This window comes from Pogona vitticeps, chromosome 4 (assembly GCF_051106095.1).
Source record: "Pogona vitticeps strain Pit_001003342236 chromosome 4, PviZW2.1, whole genome shotgun sequence".
Lineage (NCBI taxonomy): Eukaryota > Metazoa > Chordata > Lepidosauria > Squamata > Agamidae > Pogona > Pogona vitticeps.
The window spans coordinates 132,503,363-132,524,479 of record NC_135786.1 but is presented as its reverse complement, the minus strand read 5'-3'; the positions used below and the strand labels follow the sequence as shown (position 1 = coordinate 132,524,479).

Sequence of the window (21,117 nt, the reverse complement as noted above, 5' to 3'; positions counted from 1 at the left end):
ACAGGCCCTGGCTGGTGCGTAGGGCAGCCAAGGTGGTGGCCCTTACTCATGAGTAGACCCATGCCTTTGGCGGGCCTTATTCATGAGTAGGCCTGCACCAGGGATGGGCAGGGAGCACACCGGCTTCCCTCGCCCAGCAGTGAACTGGAGCCACCCCGCTTCTACTTCCTCCTCCTGCGCCGCCACTGCACGCCCCGTCCATGGAGGAGCCCCTCTGACCCACGCGCCCCATCCCATCCCATGGCCTTGGGGGCCCTTACTCATGAGTAGACCCATGCATTTGGTGGTCCTAACTCATGAGTAGACCCATGCCTTCATTGGGCCTTACTTGACTTAGTAAGACCCGCCCCAGGGATGGGCAGGGAGCACACTGGCTTCTTGCGCCCGGCAGCGATCTGGAGCTGCCTCTGCCTCTCCTTCCTCCTCCTGCCTCGCAGGACTAAAAATGTTCCCTGACGCCCTGCTCCAGCTGTTGGGGCGAAAGAGCTACAAAGAAGCAGCCTCTTCACTACCAACGGTTTGAATTTCCCGCCTGTTTCCCCTGCCTTTTTCTGTTCTTAGGTCGAAGCTCCACTCGCAAGTCAAAGCAAAATTTTGCAAGCGGAGCTGTTCATAAGTCGAAATGTTTGTAGGTAGGGGTGTTCGTAAGTCGAGGCACCACTGTATTCAGGCTAGTAAGCTGTTAAAAACTAACATAATTATTTCAATTATTACTTCAGTTTTAATTGTTTGTGAATTGTGATCCATTTTCTCATACATATGGAGTAAAATATTTAGTCACAGGTTGTACCTTGTACACATGGAGACACAGTATAGAACATGGATGTAGGTACAGAAAGTGAAATTCCAAAGTAACTATATCATTGTTAACACAAGTAATAAACTCTGAAAGTGATGTTTCCATGAATATGCAACCGATTGCTTGATGATTACCCATCTATCAGGTAACCATAGGATGGACTTTGAAGTGCAAAGATTTTAAACCATAATGTGGCAGTTTCTTTTATGAATCAGCTTTTGATTCCGAAGAAGACTATGTTGAATGCAGGGGTTACTTCTGGCAGTGGGGCACATATATCATAGTTTCGCAGCCACACAGAGTATATTACAATACTATAAACTAAACTGGATGTAGCAAAGGCATGTTTAATTGAAGCTGGGTTAGCTGTCTCTAAATAGATCCTAAACTGCTGAATCAACATAAGTAGCTCAAAAGCATTACTAGCAGTTGACATTATCTTAATTATCTATAAATAATGTACATCTGTTATCTGTATAGACAGCACTGAATCTATGAGCACCCCCTAGCCCTTCAGGGAGTATGATCTCATTTGAAGTCTCAGTTGAAAGCCTAAATTTCAACAATATTATTATTCATTTATTTCATTTCATAACGGGCAAAATTCTGTTGCGTAAATTAAGGTCCTGACCCTGATCAGGCCTGGGAAACACAGTTAAAAGCATACTAATACTAGGACTGAACGACCATTCACTTAAAGCAGTTTAGAAACATGAGAAGCAAAAACATACACATCCAAAACCACTATTTTTTAAAATGCAAATCTCTTCCTAAAAACACTTCTATTCTGAAGTGTGTTCTGTTGCCAAAAACATGTCCGAAGAGAAAGGTCATTGCCTGGTAGTAAAAAGACATCATGGATTGCCTTGTCGTAGCGAAGGGGCTTGAGTAATTCAGAGAAGCTATGGGCTATGCCATGCAGGGCCACTCAAGACGGACCGGTCATAGTGGAGAGTTCCGAATAAACGCGATCCACTTGGAGCAGGAACTGGCAAGCCACTCCAGTATCTTTGCCAAGAAAACAGAAACAAAAGTCTAAAATATATGATGCTGGAAGATGAGCCCCTCAGGTCGGAAGGCATCCAACATGCTACTGAGGAAGACCGGAGGACACGTACAAGTAGCTCCAGAGCTAATGAAATGATTGGGCCAAAGCCAAAAGGACGCTTAGCTGTGGATGTGCCTGGGAGTGAAAGGAAAGTCCAATGCTGCAAAGAAAAATACTGCATAGGAACCTGGAATGTAAGATCTATTAACCTTGGTAAGCTGGATGTGGTCAAACAGGAGATGACAAGAATAAACATTGACATCCTGGATGTCAGTGAACTAAAATGGACGGGTATGGGCAAATTCAATTCAGATGATTATCATATCTACTATTGTGAGCAAGAATCCCGTAGAAGAAATGGAGTAGCCCTCATAGTGAACAAAGGAGTAGGAAAAGCTCTACTGGGATACAATCTCAAAAATGATTTCAATACAAATCAAAGGCAGACCTTTCAACATGATAGTAATGCAAGTTTATGCACCAACCACCAATGCTGAAGAGGCTGAAATTGACCAGTTCTATGAAGTCTTACAACACCTTCTAGAACTGACACCAAAGAAAGATGTTCTTCTCATTATAGGGGACTGGAATGCTAAAGTAGGAAGTTGAGAGAGAGAAAAGGAACAACAGGTAAGTTTGGCCTTGGAGTTCAAAACGAAGCAGGACAAAGGCTAATAGAGTTTTGTCATGAGTACAATCTGGTCATCAGAAACACTCTTTTCCAACAACACAAGAGGCAACTCTGCACATGGACATCATCAGATGGGCAATATCGAAATCAGATTGATTATATTCTCTGCAGCCAAAGATGGAGAAGCTCTATACAGTCAGCAAAAATAAGACCTGGAGCTGATTGGGGCTCTGATCACAGTTTCTTATAGCAAATTCAAGCTCAAACTGAAGAAGTTGGAAAACCCACTGGGCTAGTCAGGTATAATCCAAACCAAATCCCTTATGAATACACAGTGGAAGTGAAGAACAGATTTAAGGAACTAGATTTGGTGGACAGAGTGCCTGAAGAACTATGGATGGAGGCTCGTAACATTTTAACCATCCAAAAGAAAAGGAAATGCAAGAAAGCAAAGTTGCTGTCCAACGAGGCCTTACAAATAGCAAAGAAGAGAAGGGAAACAAAATGCAAGGAAGACAGGGAAAGTTACAGAAAATGGAATGCAGACTTCCAAAGAATAGCAAGGAGAGGCAAGAGGGCCTTCTTAAATGTCCCGGACAACCCAGATAGTGTGTTTGCTGACCTTGAGCCAGACATCCTGGAGAGTGATGTCAAGTGAGCCTTAGAAAGCATGGCTAACAACAAGGCCAGTGGAGGTGATGCCATTCCAGTTGAACTATTTAAAATCTTAAAAGATGACACTGTTAAGGTGCTACATTCAGTATGCCAGCAAATTTGGAAAAGCCAGCAGTCGCCAGAGGATTGGAAAAGATCCCAACCCCAAAGAAGGGCAGTGCCAAAGAATGCTCCAACTACCGTACAATTGTACTCATTTCACACGTTAGCAAGGTTATGTTCAAAATCCTCCAAGGTAGCCTTCAGCAGTATGTAGACCAAGAATTCCCAGAAGTACAAGCTGGATTTCGAAGAGGCAGAGGAACTAGAGACCAAATTGCTAGCATGCACTGGATTATGGAGAAAGCCAGAGAGTTCCAGATAAACATCTACTTCTGCTTCATTGACTGTGCAAAAGCTTTTAACTGTGTGGACCACAGCAAACTATGCCAAGTTCTTTAAAAAATGGTAGTGCCTGACCACCTTATCCATCTTCTGGAAATCTATATGTGGGACAGGAAGCAACAGTTCAAACTGGATATGGAAGAACTTTTGGTTCAAAATTGGAAAAGGAGTACGACAAGGCTGTATATTGTCCCCCGGCTTATTTAACTTATATGCAGAATACATCATGCGAAAGGCAAGACTGCATGAATCCAAAGCCAGAATTAAGATTGCCAGGAGAAATATCAACAACCTCAGATATGTAGATGATACTACTCTGATGGCAGAAAGGAGGAGGAAGTAAAGAACCTCTTAGTGAGAGTGAAAGAGAGTGCAAAAAATGATCTGAAGCTCAACATCAAAAAAAAAAAAAAAAAAAAAAAAGATCATGGCCACTGGTCCCATCACCTCCTGGAGGGGAAGATATGGAGACGGTCACAGATTTTACTTTCTTGGGCTCCATGATCACTGCAGATGGGGACAGCAGCCACGAAATTAAAAGATACCTGCTTCTTGGGAGGAAGGCGATGACAAACCTCAAAAGCATCTTAAAAAGCAGAGACATCACCTTGTCAACAAAGGTCCACATAGACAAAGGTAGCGAAGTATGGAAATGAAAGCTGGGTCATAAAGAAGGCTGTCTGCTGAAGAATTGATATTTTTGAATTGTGGTGCTGGAGGCGATTCTTCAGAGTCCCCTTGACTGCAAGGAGATCAGTTCTACCCATTTTGAAGGAAATCAACCCTGAGTGCTCACTGGAAGGACAGATCCTGAAGCTGAGGCTCCAATACTTTGGCCATCTCATGAGAAGCGAAGACTCCCTATAAAAGACCCTGATGTTGAGAAAGTGTGAAGGCAAGAGGAGAAGGGGACGACAGAGGAGGAGATGTTTGAACAGTGTCATCGAAGCTACCAACATGAATCTGACCAAATTCCAGGAAGCAGTGGAAGACAGGAGGGACTGGTGTGCTCTGGTTCATTGGGTCACGAAGAGTCGGACATGGCTTAACAACTAAACAACAACAACAAAAAGGATATCAATAAGGAGGCCACTCTAGTATTATATGGATGAGAGTTCCATAGCATTGGAGCAGCCTTTGAATAGGGCCTCTGTTGAGTCCTCACCCAGACAGTGATGAGTTGGTTGGATTGAGAAAAGAACATGCCCTGAAGATCTTGAATGAAACTTGTTGATCCTCATATGGAGAAATGTGGTCCTTCAGATATCCTGGACCCAAACTGTGTAATGTTTAACACAGGGTGGAAAAAAGTAGCGTTTTTTTTTTAATTAATAAAATTGGGTCTTTTAAGTTGTAAATTGGATTTTATTTCATAAAATGCTTTTTGAGAAAAATCTGTCAAAAGATAAATTTCTATTTAAAATACATTATAGCCCATTTAATTGAAAATCATACTTTGTTTTCTAATTCTTAGCTACCATTAATTCATAGCATTAATTGAATGGTATAAAGGGGTTTGGGTTATAGCTATTAATGATAAGTGTATGTGTAACATAAAAGCAAAGAAGGGGTTGATAAGTCAGAATATTTTATAGATACTTTCGGATAATTTATTGATTTTGTATTAATAAAGGGAAAGGAATGTTGCAAGAGTCTATGTAATTTTGGAACGGGAAGGGGACTCCATAAAAGAAGGAAAAATTCGTTATACTGTAATTCTAAATGGTCCCAGTGGAGGGAGCATGATTTGTATAATTGTTTTTGTTGTATTGTGTTATTAGATTGTTTCTGAGGTTTGTATGTTTTTGTTTGTGTTTTTTTAAATAAAAATTTACATTATTACCCAAATATTTTTCATAAAGAAATAAAGATTAATTTTTAATTACTGTATTTGCCGGCATGTAAGATGACTTTTTTGCCCTGAAAAACATGCCTCCAAGTGGAGGGGTCATTTTATACACCGGGTATCCACGGGCTTCCCCCACCCAAACTGATGAAAATCCCAACAACCCAGAGTGGGTATATCTGTGCCCCCCGACAGGCAGCCCGCATAGGCATGGAACTCCCCCCCGCTCTCGGCCAGGGACTCCCCAGCGCGGATAGGAAAGGAAAGGCTGCCAGGGCCTACGGCTACCGTCTTTGAGAATCCCCCCTACACCCGCCAGGAGAAGACAGCTGGAAGTGGGTAGGCCGGCCTCGAATGCAGGCCACGCCATCCGGGAAGGGTGTCCCTGATGCTCCTCCCTACCCCTGGGGCTGCCGCTGAAACCAACGTAAGCCTCCTGGGGTTGCTCAGGCGCAGCCGCCCTGGCCGGCCTGCCTCGCCGCGGCGGTATCCACCCCTCCCAGCTTCCGAGCCCTCGTCAGGTGAATCTCCGGCTGCTGTGACTGAGGGTGGAGGATCTTATGAAAAGCAGGCTCACCCTGTCAGTCCGCCCCACCGCCACCTATCCGTGTCCTTTAAGACCTTCCCCCCACCTCAGGTAAGCCCTACCGTCGCTTGGGCCCCAATCCACAGCACACCTCGCTATGGGGGGAGGGGGTAAAAGGCAGAGGGAGGGGTAGTCTTATACGGCGAGTATATAACAAACACTGTATTTTGAGTAGAAATGTTGGGGTCATTTTATACGCCCAGTTGTCTTATACGCCGGCAAATATGGTATATAGCATGAGACTACATTGCTGCAGTGTTTAAATATTTTTTGTAAATTAAGTCCGTCAATTATATTAGTGCCCAGTGTCATGCTCTCCCAGAGGTTTCTGTAGATTATTTTGTATATTTATTTATTTTTTTCGATCTAGATGATACTATCACAGATGCACTTCTCAAAACTATGAATTTGGGTCAGCATAGATTTTAACAGAAAAAATATTTTTAATAAACATATAGGTTAAAAGCCTGTTATTTAGTTTAATCAGTTTAGCATTGGTCGTCACAGAGTAGGCCATTTGAAATCTCCAATGATTCGGTGAGCTTACTTTATTGCATTTAGCAACGGGACATAGAGTTGAAAAAGAGGCCTCAGTAGTATTGTTCCTCTGCAAATCTATATACACAGAATCAACTGCTTACTTCTTAAGTGTTATGTTTCAAGAGGTTCAATTGATAGAAGATTGTTTGATGTAGAATAGACCTGGATAAAGCAGAGATGTTAAGAGCTGAGTAAAAGGAGGGAGGGGTAAGCAGTACAAATCAACGTGAAACTTCTTGAGCAGTATACTCCAGAAATATTGAGATCTTTGTGAGTGTAGCCTGAGATTCATCATATTATTCTCTCCCTTGAAGGAAAAAAACATAATGGCAGCAGCCAATAAAAGTGGCCTAGTTTGTGTATATTTTAATGAAGTTCCTCTACTTATGGGTAAAGCAGACATGCATGCAAAATGCAAACAATGCAAACCAAACAAACATTAGTTTTTAAATATGCCTAAAACTAGAGATGCAAAAGTTTCAAACATTTCAATTTTTTTCTGGAGAAAAAGTTTTTTTTCCTGGGGAACAATGATTTTTTTTCAAAATTTTACATCTCTATATAAAACTAACCAGGAAAGTTGATTATACTAATAATGAAACCTTCATATGATTTGTAAATGTTAAGGTTGTAACAGCCAGCAAGAATGAACCTTCATGTAGCAACCCATGATTTAAATCAAGTCTTTCTTTCTTGTGATTTAAATCAATTTGTTGTAAAACAAATCCACCCTAGTGTATTAGCAGATTTCCTAACCTCTAGTGTTCCTGTCTTATCTAGAGCAAGCTTCACCTTTCTAATCCAGTACTGGAAATCCTGACACCTCCTGAGGGTTCCATATGTCTTCCTGATATTATGTGTTGAAAAAGAACAGCACATCATCCACATATTGATAGTACCTTAGTAGTAGACATGGGCACTTCATATTCGTATCCTGGGAATACGAATATGAAAGCCACAGTGGCCCAATTCTGTTCCTCAGAAACAGCCAGGTCCACTCATCCAGCTCTGCACAGCACGGCGTCCCTCCATTGTCTTTATCATGTCAGCCATGACAGGAGCCCAGATGGCACTTCCCCATCTTCCTGTGCAGCTGACCACTGATCAGTTGCATGGGGAAACTTCCCGATCTGCCTCCACACCATAATGGTTGGCTGCATGGGGAGGCAGGGAGACACCAGCTAGGTTCCTGCCAGAATGGCCCAATGACAACAGTGGAAGAGCACTGTGCTGTGTGGAGCCCGGTGATTGGACCTAGCTGGGTCTGGGGGAGGAAACTGGGCTGCTTCAGCTTCTGTAGTGCTGCAGTTCATTGCTGCAGTTCATATTCGTATCCCCAGATACAGGATACAAATATTTGTAAACCCCCCCCCCCCGGATATGAATATGAAGTGCCAATGTCTTCTTAGTACCTGTTAATACCTGAATGATTTTTTGCCAGCAGTTTCAGGAAGAAGTTGAAATGAATGAAGGACAAGACAGAACCCTGAGACTCTCTTAATTGCCCGTAGTTGACAGGATCATAGTTTCCAACTATGGAAACTGTTGTGGATGTTCCAGTTTTTGGACCCATGCCTCCAGAAAAGACTGCAGCCACCTCAACACAGTGCCCCCAAGTCCCATTCTCAAGAGCTGGTCCTGAAGCATATTATGATCTGTGATATTATAAGCCCCTAAGTAGTCCAGGAAAATTTGTAGGATCACACAAACCTCTTCTTTGCCTGCAATAAATTATTCACCAGAATAACGAAGCCAATGTCTGTCCCAAACTCAAGCTGAAATTCATTCAGATAATCAGGGTCATCAAAATTGCTTGGACCAGATGTAGTATCACCTGCTTTGAAATTGTAGATTTGAAACTAAGCTAAGAGAGCTAGGCCTGGTATTTTCTGTGGTTGTTTCACTGTTGCCCCCTTTAAGACATAGGATTGCCCTATTCCTAATTTGAAGTCCGTGTTTGGAGACTTAGCTGGTCAGGAAAGATCCAAATAGCAAATGATGCATTTCAGTCTTCTAAGCAGCTGATCAGCATCCTCGGGTTATTTAAGCTAAAAAAATCTGTAACAGCAAGGAAAGATATTCACCTAGGGCCCTATGATATGATAGGGAAGCATTTTTAAATAAGAATGGAGATAGATTTTGTTTTCAAGCCCTCTCTTGAACTGCTCATTAGTTAACCTAACTACACTGTTAAATGTTAGTTAATGAATGGGTAACTACTACTAGAGCTAGATTAGGGACAGTATACTTAATGTAATTAAAATGGGTTGCTAATCACATTGTGATATTTTAAATTTATGAACAGATGCACTTGTGATGACTGCAGTCTTTCTCATATTCTGATGTGTGGAATCATGGATACACCAGTCACAGATGATGTCCATAATAATCATCTTCCACCGCAAACGGATTCTGCCTCAGATTGTCAGTCTGACATCTATCTACCTAATATGTCGTCAGGAAGTTCAGAATCCAGATCCAGTTCTCCTTTCACTGTTCTACAGATAGATGGACCAAGAGTTCTGCCAGATAACGTATCTGGACTAACTTTGTAAGTGTCATTCTTTTGACTGTAGGGAAATGTGAAACGCTGGGACTACTAGCTAGAAGGTAATGTTAGGTGTTATATATGCCCTGTGGAATTGTTGGGCCTCTGCACTTTTTCAGAGGCACTTTCGTGTATCATCTGACAAATTACTTTTGAAGCAAAAGAGAGACATCTGGGAGCAGTTCCTACCTAGCATAATTCTCAGAACTGTATGTCACAAGATAAAGATGAAACCGGGGTGAGGTGGGGAGTAGAAGCACTTGTATATACATAAGGCTCATTAGCCCACTGGACATTGTGAAGTTAATGGTGACTCAAAAGTTATTGCAGCAAAATCAATAAAGATTCCTATAGTACTAAAGACTTACAATTTCTATTTAGGATATGTTTTCATGGAGTGTAACCATTTTGCATCAAAAGAAGAAGCTTCAATCCACAAAAGGTTACATCAAATAAAATACGTTAGTTTTTTTTTCAGGTGCCAAATGACTGATAGTTTTGCTACAGCAAACTGTGGAATAACACAGCTACCCTTCTGGAAGTTAAAGATTATTGTTTGAAGTATAATTGTATCAATTCACCAGTTATAAATGATGCCAGTAATAATAATCACTCAGTGCCAACTCACAATCCTTATCTCAAATCCTTTGGATATGTAGAACAAGTAAAAAAGTATGTGAGGTCCTTGTTTTACTAAAACTGAATTTTCTAACGTGCTTATTTCTGATATTTCTGTATTGGCTCTCAAAAGCACCAAAATAAGTTCAGAATGGCAGTTAGAATTAGCATTTTGACAATTAATGATACATTTCCCCATCACTGCTGTGTAACATGTGCAACAAAAACCTTGAACAAACCCACAGCTATGTGGTTCTTACACACTTGAAAGGCAAGGGCAGGTGGTATCTTCATTAGACAACTAGAAAATAAAAAGCTAGCTTTCAACTCAGACAAGTACTACTGTGTTGTGGATGTTGCAGAAAAACATAAAATTTCCAAAAGTCATGAGAGATGTCCATGCCAGGTCTTTTCCTTAAAAATGAGTTCCAAAATGCAGGCTGCAAAAAGAAGTCAGGAGTGTAGGTTTCCTTTTGTTTGGTGAGTTGGGAGAGATAATGCAACTAGTAGCCACCAGGGTTCGAACTTGAAATCTCCACTTGTGTTTGCAGCCTGCATTTAGAAACTCACTTTTAAGAAACAGACCCAGCATAGACATTTGCCATGTGTGAAGGAGGAGTGTGTATAAGTAAGCCATCCGTAATAATCAAAGCCATAGAAGATGATAGAGTGAGAAAAGCGAAGGGAAACAAGAGGGAGAAGGTTTGACAGTTACTGAAGAGGCGCGAGAAGTTGAATCTAAAGAAAAGGCGGGAAAGATAGAGATTTGTTTGGTAGAAGAGGGTAAAGGGGGAGATGGGGTGGAGCAAGAACTGACAGTGTGGGAAGAGGATATAAATGAGGAGAGTGTGCGTTGGTTCAGTTCAGTCGTAGCAGATTATGAGAGAAAGAGGATAGAAGCATGGAGAAGGGAAATTGAGAATATAAGAACCCAGGGACTTCTAAAAGATTTCCCAAACCTAAAGGTAGGGGGGCTGCTGCCGGAGCCTAAGCCGGAGGAGATGAAACCGACACAATTCGTGACTAAAGAATGGACTATGATTGTGGTGCCACGCGAGCTTGAATTGCAAAGGGAAGCTGAGATTGTTCATAACCGGTTCTATGACCATCCTGACAAGAGGCTGGATTTGTCACGCATGCTGTGGGACGATCTGTGCCCTGAGAAGTACTCCTCCCTGGAGGCCAGATTACAGGGAATGGCGTGGGAGAATTCACTACTGAGTCCATAGGACTATGGGAAAAGTTTTGGTTCTGTTAGTTGTGGCTTGTTGCCCGAGTTGAAACTCTTTGATCCCATAAATAACGCACTGGAGGAAGTAAGTGATAATAAAAATGACAGTTTAAAAGTTATCAAGACGTCTCTTTTCTTATTTCCTGTGGAAACAGAGGAGTCACCCAGGGAGAGTAAAGAACCCAGTCACAGTGGCGCCCAACGTGGGGTGACTCTGTTGGCGGGAAATGAAGATATTTTGAAATTACAACAAATGATAGGGTGTCAAGAGAAGATAATTGAGAATCTGGCGGAACAACAGACGTTGATAGGGAGACAATTGTTGAAACAGGAGAATGAAGGGGGAAAGGGAGACAAAATCACGAGTGGATGTCGGAATTCTTGAGTAGCAGGACCCACTCCAATTCGGATTCAAAAAATGAGCTCAACCGATGATCCGGAAGCCTATTTACATACCTTCAAACGAGTGGCTACCACAGCGGGTTGGCCCAAGGAACAATGGACTTTGATTTTGGTCCCGTGTCTAACCAGAGTGCTACAGGAAGTGATAGATACATTGTCTATTGTGGAAGCGGCACAGTACGGAATGGTAAAAAGAGTGATCTTACAAACGTCGAATTTAACAGAAGAAGCATATCGGAAAAGGTTCAGGGAGTTAAGGTTGAAACCAGGTGTACACCCACAGACATTAACCCAAAAGATAAAAGCCAACCTTGTATGCTGGTTGCAACCAGAAGAAAAGGCAAAAGAAGAATTGCTGGAAATGCTAGTCATGGAACAGTTAATTACTACGTTAGGAAACAACTTCTGTAATTGGGTACAAAGGAATCGACCTAAACGACTAGAAGACGCGGTACACCTAGTGGAGGACTTTTGTATGGCAGAAGAAGAAGGAAGAGAGATCTCACCCCCCACCCCCGAAAGGTTCTGACCACGTGAAAAGATGGCGAGCGGCGGCAATGGCACACCTTCACGAGGAGCTTTCGGACCTTCCACTACGCCCAAGGAGAATAGCCAAAATTTCGAGCCCATGGGGAAGTAGGAAGAAAAAAAACAATCTAACATGAGATACTATTGGTTTGCAAGATCTGAGCAGTACTCTTCATGCTTTGAAGATCATTAAGTCATATAGTCACCACACATCAGTAGTGACTTGATGGCACATAAGATTTTTGGAGGTTTTTTCTTAAGTACGAAGCAAATGTATAGTGATGAGACAGGTGGGATGGTTGAGATTATGACGGGATATAAGTACTAAAGCTCTGCTACCATCAGATAAGACCATTTCCAGCCACAATGCAAAAAACAGTGATTTCATAGCTTAAATGTGTGTGCTTCTGAATATTTGTTATCTGTTCTTTTCTTGACATCTTTTAAAAATATTTTTACAACCAGACACAGAATATCTTTGCAAGCACAAATCCGTGTTTTGCCATGGAGGAATTAAAAATTCAAGTGGTTGACAGGGTCAGCAGTTCAGATTGTCCTAGATCTGGAGTTGATTTCGCTTTTGAAGACTTGTGTCTGGGGCCTGGTCTCAGAAATCCTGAGAGAACCTTTACTGAAAGCACTAAGGGCTGGGACAAACACAACTGATCTTTGCTTTTGTAATGCAGAAATACTTTAAATATGCCTTACAAAACGATATATTAATTCTTTGGACTTAAATGACAAAATGTCCCCCTTTCTGGAGAACTGTCTGTCTTTTACTTTCTCGAAAGCAAACCTGTTTTTTTTTTTTTTTTTGCTGTGCTGTAACTCTCCCTTGCTCATAAAATAAATTGTATTGTCTTCCTGGCAAACCTGTACTACAGATGTTCAGTTTCTAATATGATCACTGTTTTGCTTATTTGAAATCCCTCTTTTGAGGATCAGTATTTCAGCCACTGCAGCCTAGATTATTTCTAAATAAAAAAAGCAGGTGTGGCCAACCATTCTCTTTCAAGATAAGCAAAATTGGTATTTTCAGTTTGTATGAGCTACTTTAAATCTATAGGGATGTGATGGCCCTGCAGGTTAAACCACAGAAGCCTCTGTGCTGCAAGGTTGGAAGACGAGCAATCGTAAGATCAAATCCATGCAATGGAGTGATCTCTTGTCGCTTGTCCCAGCTCCATGCAAATGCAAGTAGATAAATAGCTACCACCTCGGTGGGAAGGTAACAGCGTTCCGTGTCTAGTTGTACTGGCCACGTGACCACGGAAACTGTCTACGGACAAATGCTGGCTCTACAGCTTGGAAACGGGGATGAGCACCAGCTTGTAGAGTCGACATGACTGGACAAATTGTCAAGGGAAACTTTACTACTTTAAATCTAGAGATGTTTAGGGTTGCCTATTTCTAAACGGGGAGAGGAACAGAACTTCAAAAAACCCCTCAGAAACGCTTTGTGTTTTATCACTTGTAGCAAGCCTCCAGGCATTACCTCTAATTTATAATTGGACTGAGGGATGATGCTGATCTCATTAAGTTTAGGTATAGCATTTCCACTCACTAACATGCGAAGTACACTCAGCTGAGTCTTTTAAAAAGATAGGTATTGGGGCAATATTGCATGCAATCCTTATCCCACAGCAAAGCTATCTCATTACATAGGTAATATGGCTCTTTGAGTCATTACTAAAAGGTAGCAAGGCATCCTTTTTGAACTGAAAATCTGGAGATGTACTGCCTTTCAATAGAAACTTGCAACTAGACATTTGTCTTTTAGCCTTTGTAGAGATCTCTGGACCAAATTCCACTGGAGTGCTATCTAAAACAAACAAAAACAAACCACTTATTTCAGAAGAAGATTCTCAACACTCTGTGGGAAATAGGCGTTTTAATTTCATTTCAGATTTTATCGCATAGCTTACTGTATGTGATAAAGAAACAAGCCTTTTTCTTCACAGCAGCACTGAAAATGAAGATGTTGCAGTGATATCGGAGAAACTTGGTGATCTGTACTCCATTAATCACTATGATAGTGCTAACATAGAAGATATGAATGGTATCCACAGAGAGCTAAATGGTGGAGTCGACAATGCAGCATTAAGATATGAGGTACCGTTATTTTCAAATAAGTTTTATTCATTTGACAATAAGGATTCCAGTGGAACTGTGTTTATATTGCCTTTAAATGATTTATCTGTCTTTCCAGGGCAGCAGCAGCAGTAGCAGTTCATCGGAAGTAGATGCTGAGGAGCCCATTGAAGAGAATGGTAGCAATCTGGCCAGAATTCAAGAAGATAATTTAGTACTTGGAAGAAATGTGATAAGGAATGAAGAAACCAAAAGAGATAATCTTGTGGCATCATACCCTACTCAGGAGGTACAGATTACTTATGACTATAGGACAACTGTAAATGAATTCTGAAGCAATGCTTTTTCCATTTTTATTGTAGCATTTTGTGTAGAATAAATGGGCTTTTTTTCAGGCTTTGATCTCATCAGAATTCCGATACCTGTTGAATTTGGCTTTTTATTCCTTTTCTCCGTTTTTGGAGTATTTATGTGAGCATTGTCTATGTTTTTGCGAAGGCTTTCACGGCCGGGATCTAATGGTTGTTGTGGGTTTTTCGAGCACTTTGGCCGTGTTTTGAAGGTTGTTCTTCCTTTGCAGGCTGTATTTTTCAGAACTGTGAGCCAGGCCATGTTTAGTTTTAGGCCTTCTTCCTTTCTGTTGAAGTTCTGTTTATGTTTATGGATTTCAATGGCTTCCCTGTGCAATCTAAGATACAGATTGCTGGTGTTGTCCAGTATTTCAGTGTTTTGAAATAGAATTTCATGTCCAACTTGTTTTTTAGGGCATGTTCAGCTACTGCTGATTTTTCCAGTTGTTTTAGTCTGTAGTGTCTTTCATGTTCTTTGATTCTGGTGTGAATGCTGCATTTTGTGGTTCCAATGTATAAAACTGCACAGGGAAGCTATTGAAATCCATAAACATAAACAGACTTCAACAGAAAGGAAGAAGGCCTAAAACTGAACACGGACTGGCTCCCAGTTTTGAAAAATACAGCTTGCAAAAGGTCAACGAACTCTACCCAACCACAAGGACCAGGGGGCCAGGGATCATTGCACAAAAAAGACCAGCTAACAACACCCATCAATCACAGTGACAGATAATCTCTTTTTCCCCTTTATCACAACAAAAACATGCTGATCACCCTTTCTCATGAAAAAAGACAAAAGTGGTTCCCACAGCTATAAATACTCAACTATCCAACCAACAGCAACAGAGCATGGACAGAGTTCCTACCCCAGTCCTCTGAAGATGCCGGCCACAGAGACTGGCGAAACATCAGGAAGAACAATCTTCAGAACACGGCCAAAGAGCTCAAAAATCTACAACAATCATTGTCTATGTTGTCTCATCTCACCCAGTTACAGATGGTTTTGGCATGACTATACAGATCACTCTGTCTAATAATATCAAATATGTACAGTGAACCCTGGCACCCATATAATAGATACTGTTCCACATATCTGGGAGAGCCAATTGTTCTCTAGATGCAGTGTGCCACATCAGTCCCTTGGCATAAAATCTTCTATAACATAAACCTATAAAAAGCTAGTTTTACCACTGAAGTGATACAGTATTTTCCTGTGGGCTTCTGCTTAGGAAGAAGACTGTATACACATTACTGTGAGTTCTGCCTGGGTTTCAAAACCCTCTTGATTTACACTGGGGTTCCACTGATACGGTGGAGCCGATCATTTTTGTAATGTGTTCTACTAGCATTGCTATTCAAACCTCATCCTTTGAGCACAATCCACATTTTCAGGGTTATACAGTGGTGCCTTGACTTACGAACTTAATCCGTATTGAAATTGTGTTCTTAAGTCAGAACGTTCTTAAGTCAAAGCAGCATTTCCCACAGGAATGCATTGAAACCCGATTAATCCATTCTGGCTGTTTTTTGTTCTTACGTCAAGGTACGGTTTGTAAGTCAAAGCATTTGTTCCCATAGGAACTAATGCAAAACCGGTTAATCTGTCCTCTACCACTAGGGGGAGAATTTTTTTAAACCTAAGATGACTTAGGTTAAAAAAAAACCTAAGATGACTTAGGTTAAAAAAAAGAGCAGGAAAGGAGGGAGACAGAGAGAGAGAGAGAAGACAACGAGAGAGGGAGAGAATTTGGAGTCTAAAACACATGCTAAACCAACACATTTTAAACTCACACATTTTACACCAACACAGCACAGACCCTTGCAAAAACTTTTCTGATTTGCAAGGGAAGCATGCAGGAACCATTGCAAAAGCACAGAAAACAAACAGAGCCGGTTAGAAATGCAAAGAGAACAAAGCAAAAAAGCAAGGGAAGCATGCAGGAACCATTGCAAAAACAAAAGGAGCAGATTAGAAATGCAAAGAGAGCAAAGCAGAAAGCATGCAAGACACAACAAAAATTGGAGAACCCCCCCCCCCAAGACCCCATTGGAAATGGGGGGGGACCAAAAAACAAACAAACGAATTCCCCAAGACCCATCAGAAATGGGAAAAAACACTCCAAAAAGGAACCAACCCCCCCATCGGAAATGGGGGGGGACAAAAAATAAACACACACCCCAAAACCGATCACAGCACGGAAACATAACCCCCAAGCTGAAAATCACGCTGCAAAAATATCCAGAAAGGTTTTTAAAAAAGTATAAAGCAGCACCTTACCTTGGCAGGCAGCCTCCTCGGATTGCACACTCTGCCCAGGTGAAAGAGCTACAAAGAAGCAGCCACGTCGCCACCTACAGTTAGCTATTTGAATTTCCCTCCCTTTTCCCCAGCCTTTTTTCTGTTTGTAAGTCAAAGCTCCATTCGCAAGTCAAAGCAAGATTTTCTGAAGAGAGCTGTTCGTAGCTCAAAATGTTCATAGGTCAGTGCGTTTGTAAGTCAAGGCACCACTGTAATTCTTATACCTTCTTATACTTTTTTCATGTAAAATATCAAACTTTGACAGTTGGACAAATGTAATAAATCAGAAGCAATTAAAATGGCTTTGACATTGTTTTATAGCATTCTCCATTGGACAATCTCTGTCATTTTAAATAAGCAAAACTTTAAATTGCTTTTGAATAAATATTTTCCTTCTAAAGGTAAACAGAATGTTTCTTCATGTGTGTTGTCTAATTAAAGTTGCAGTCTCTCTTTTCATTTTGGCAGGCTGATCAAGTACCAGCTTGTTGTGAATGCCATATCTGTAAACAGGAAACCCAAGGCACCTCCCCTTCAGACACAGAAGTGAGATGTCTTCCTGCTGGGCATCAGTTTAAAATCCCAGAAAAGCATGCACATTCTGGCCTTCATCTTTATCCTCACATCCATGGAAAAATACCACTTCATACTATTCCTCACTTACCTCCTACACTAATTCATCCCTCCTTCTATACAGCTTCTCCTTTTACACAGAATAAGGTAAGCCTTTCAAAGCAGTTGTCTTCAGGCTTCTAGAAAGTGTTCTGCAAAACTGTATTTGTTTGTTTGTTTAATAATTTAAAATATATTTAACTTGACTTTCTCCTTTAAAAAGGACCCAAGGCAGCTTAGATCATTAAAAACACAATATTAAAAGCTAAGAACTGTAAAATATTCTAATATTTTAAAAGAATTAAATAAACATTATATTTAAAATGTCAGGAAAAAGCATTTCTAAAACAGATTTAAAAGCAACAAAAATACAGACTATCCCGTTTAAAAACCTCTGAGATAGCTGGTCACTTAGGAAAAGTCTGCCTGCTTGTGGAAGGACAGCAAAAATGGGGCCAGCCTGGCCTCCTGTGGGAGGGATTTCCAGAGTCTGGGAGCGGCCACAGAGAAGCCCCCCCCCCATTGTCCCCACCAAACACACCTGTGAGGGTAGTGAGGCCAAGAGGAGGGCCTCCTTTGTTGATCATGTCTCCCAGGCAGGCTCATAAAGGGAGATGTGGTCTTTCAAATAGCATGGGCCCAAGCCGTTTAAGGCCTTATAAGTTAAAACCAGCACTTTGAATTGTGCCTGGAAATGGATCAGCAGCCATTGGAGCTGCTGTAATGGGGATTATGTAACCCCTGAAACCAGCACCAGTTAACAATCTGGCTCAATTTAACTGTTTTATCTGTTAGAAATAACTGGTTAGTTCTTTGTGAATATTCACTGCAATTCTTCATATATTTTGCAAAATATATTTGTTAAACATTCTATAAAGTGCTAAAAAGCTAAGGAACTAGTCTGTACCAAGATTTTTATGTCATTCTAAACAATATCTACAACTGGGCACTGCCTTTACTAACACCAAATATGTACTATGCGCCTGTTCCCATCAGCTGGTTAAAAAAGTTTTGGGGAGAGGGAAGAATCATGGAAGTCTAAAAATTTGACTAGAAGTTTTGATCATGAGGAAGCAGTGAAAAATCAGTCCCAGGATTCAGAGTGCAGGCTTGATGAGTCACTACTTTAGATGTACAGGTGTCCAACCACTTACAAGCATTTCCTGTGATGGAGAGAAGATGTTATATTTCCATGTCTCAGCAGTTGAGGCAGGTATTGGGATATGTCTCTCGAAGTACATCCAAGTGTCTAGTGCAGCATACAATGGAAGTAGTGGTCTTCCAACACTACCTTCGGCATCTGATCTGCCAGTTAGAAACAAAATTACTGGGCACCTCTAAGACATCCTTATTCCAGATTATTGAAACCCATAAACTTTACCATAAACCAATAAATCAAAGTGCTTGCGTTTTTTACAAGAGCAAAGGATGAAGGTATGTGTGCTTTGTCAAGAAAGGAAGGGAGAGAAGCAGAGATGCTGAGCATGGAATGGCTATCTGGGAGCTAATGTAGCAAAAGTAAGCGAGATATTTTGTCAAAGAGAGCCCAATTAAAAAGCAGGAGTCTGATAAAAATAAAAAAAAGCAGGCTTGGAAAATGGGAACCGAAGACAGAAGTAGCCAAGGAAGAATTGGGTTACAATTTAGCAGTTCGCAAAATGTTGTAAATTGGTATTAGAGAAGAATGTAGGAATAAAATAGATCTGTGACACCAAAAAAAGTAGAGGTTTACTAGGCCTACACATTTAGAGGCACCTAAGCTTTCCAAATCGTTTGAAACTGAAGGACAACATACTATCTTAGGCCTTTTAGAACTATTTAAAAAATGGAACTCATGCAGTCACCAAAAAGACTAATAAAAATTAATGTTGCTTATTAAAAATTGGTAAATTACAACATTTACCAAAAAATCCCAGTTGTACAAAATAACCCAAAACCACAACGCTTATGCAATCACACAATTACAAAATAAAACAAAACTATAAAATATAAAATTTTACAACAAAACATACAAATAACACAAACCAGGATTTAGAAATTGGAATTTACATACAGTGGTGCCTCGCATGACGATGTTAATTCGTTCCAGCGAAATCGCTGTAGAACGAAAACATCGTAAAGCAAAATTAAAAAGCCCATAGAAACGCAGTGAAACCCGATTAATGCGTTCCTATGGGCTTGAAACTCACCGTTCAGCGAAGATCCTCCATAGCGCGGCCATTTTCGTTGCCTGTGCAGTGAGGAATCTGTCCCAGAAAACAGCGGGCGGCCATTTTTTTTACCCAGCAGCCATTTTGAAACTGCCAATCAGCTGTAGGAAAATCGTCGTTTTGCGAAAATCGGTTCCCGAAGCAGGGAACCGATCATTGCAAAGTGAAACTCCCCCATAGGAAACATCGTTTTGCGATCGCTTTTGCGATCGGAAAAACTTCATCTTAATGCAATTTCATTGTAAAATGGAGCACTTGTCTTGCGAGGCACCACTGTATTATGATTTTAATTGTCAAACTAAACATTCACATATCTGTTTAAGTCCCTGCATTTTTCAGGGTTCTCTAAAGAAGGAAATTCTGTCAGGTACATTTTTGGTGTTGTTACCATACTTTTAATCAGAATGCATTCTTGTTATAGGCACTGGTTCAGAATCAAACAGTTAATCAGCAAATACTCAGTACATCATTTCAAGACCATATCTATTCAAGTGGCTTAGGTAATACTACAGATTGGAAGAGCTCTAAATTTCTTAGCATTTGGGGATCAGAAGTCATGAATGAGAAGGACTGGAATGCCTCCAACATTTTACAAGACACACTCTCTGGTAAGTGCTTAATTCTACTTTATCATTTTGATTCTGCTTATTCTAGTAACATCCTTTTTTTCTTGACTGGATTAAAATTTACTATATTTACTATTTACTATATTTATTCCCCTTAGTGTTATATTGTGGGAACCAAAATCAAATACAGTTGTGGCCTGTGATATTTATAGATATATTGATATTGGCAGGATTGTTTGTTTATATGAAAGGTAGACTTCATCTTTCATATAGAAGTTATGAGATAATGATTAGCTCTGTTCAATATGTCTGCCTTCTTTCCTTTCATTCCTTCCTTCTAGGATATGGTGATAGTGAATTGTATTTAGCTTGTAAATAGAATAGATTCAATATATTCGCGAAGGCTTTCACGGCCGGGATCTAATGGTTGTTGTGGGTTTTTCAGGCTCTTTGGCTGTGTTCTGAAGGTTGTTCTTCCTAATGTTTCACCAGTCTCTGAAGATGCCAACCACAGAGACTGGCGAAACGTTAGGAAGAACAACCTTCAGAACACGGCCAAAGAGCCCGAAAAACCCACAACAACCATCAGAATAGATTCAGTTTAAGTGAAAGAAAATACAAACTTCTTTATCGTGGCTTCTGTGAATGCACACAACAGGATTTTGACAGCGCCTGCGCTGGTCCTCTTGGAATCTTCTAGAGCTTTTATAGAAAAGTAACAAAGTTTTGCCCCTATCCACCTGCCTCAGCCTTCAGTTCCATTTTACCGCGCTTGGGCTTGGAACCTCTCGGTCTTAGAGCACTTAAATTACATTTCTTGATGGATTTACGGACCTTTGACTCGGCTTTCTCAATCGGAAAATTCCATTCTCTGTTGCCCTTGACAATCGGACTACTTGATGATTCTGCGCTTTTCGATTTGGATTGGTTTTTCGGATCGTTTTTTCTTCCTGCCTTTTCTACAACTGACCGCTATACTGCCTATAGCCCTATGTTTCTTTGATTGGATGTTTCCTACTGTCACAACTCTTTAACCGTGAGTCTTGATACTACTTTATGTCCCGATCCAGTCCCTTTAGTAGATCCGTGGTGTGCTCCCAAAAATTACAATTCTCCGACGGTCACGACCACTGACTCTTCTGCCTAGGATAAT

General features: G+C 40.9%; 1 protein-coding gene across 28 annotated transcripts in view; it reads left to right on the top strand.

Moving 5' to 3' along the window:
- Positions 1 to 21,117, top strand: part of FAM193A (family with sequence similarity 193 member A) — a 95,460-nt gene that overhangs the window by 41,734 nt on the left and 32,609 nt on the right. For 8 of the 28 annotated variants that reach the window (XM_078392534.1, XM_072998412.2, XM_072998413.2 and 5 more), the window contains 5 exons: positions 8,815 to 9,060; positions 13,798 to 13,948; positions 14,046 to 14,216; positions 17,024 to 17,296; positions 19,820 to 20,006. In XM_078392534.1, the coding sequence (XP_078248660.1) occupies positions 8,815 to 9,060; positions 13,798 to 13,948; positions 14,046 to 14,216; positions 17,024 to 17,296; positions 19,820 to 20,006 (1,028 nt within the window). The remainder of the gene's footprint in view (positions 1 to 8,814; positions 9,061 to 13,797; positions 13,949 to 14,045; positions 14,217 to 17,023; positions 17,297 to 19,819; positions 20,007 to 21,117) is intronic. The other 20 variants (XM_078392537.1, XM_078392549.1, XM_078392541.1 and 17 more) reach the window with 5 other exon arrangements.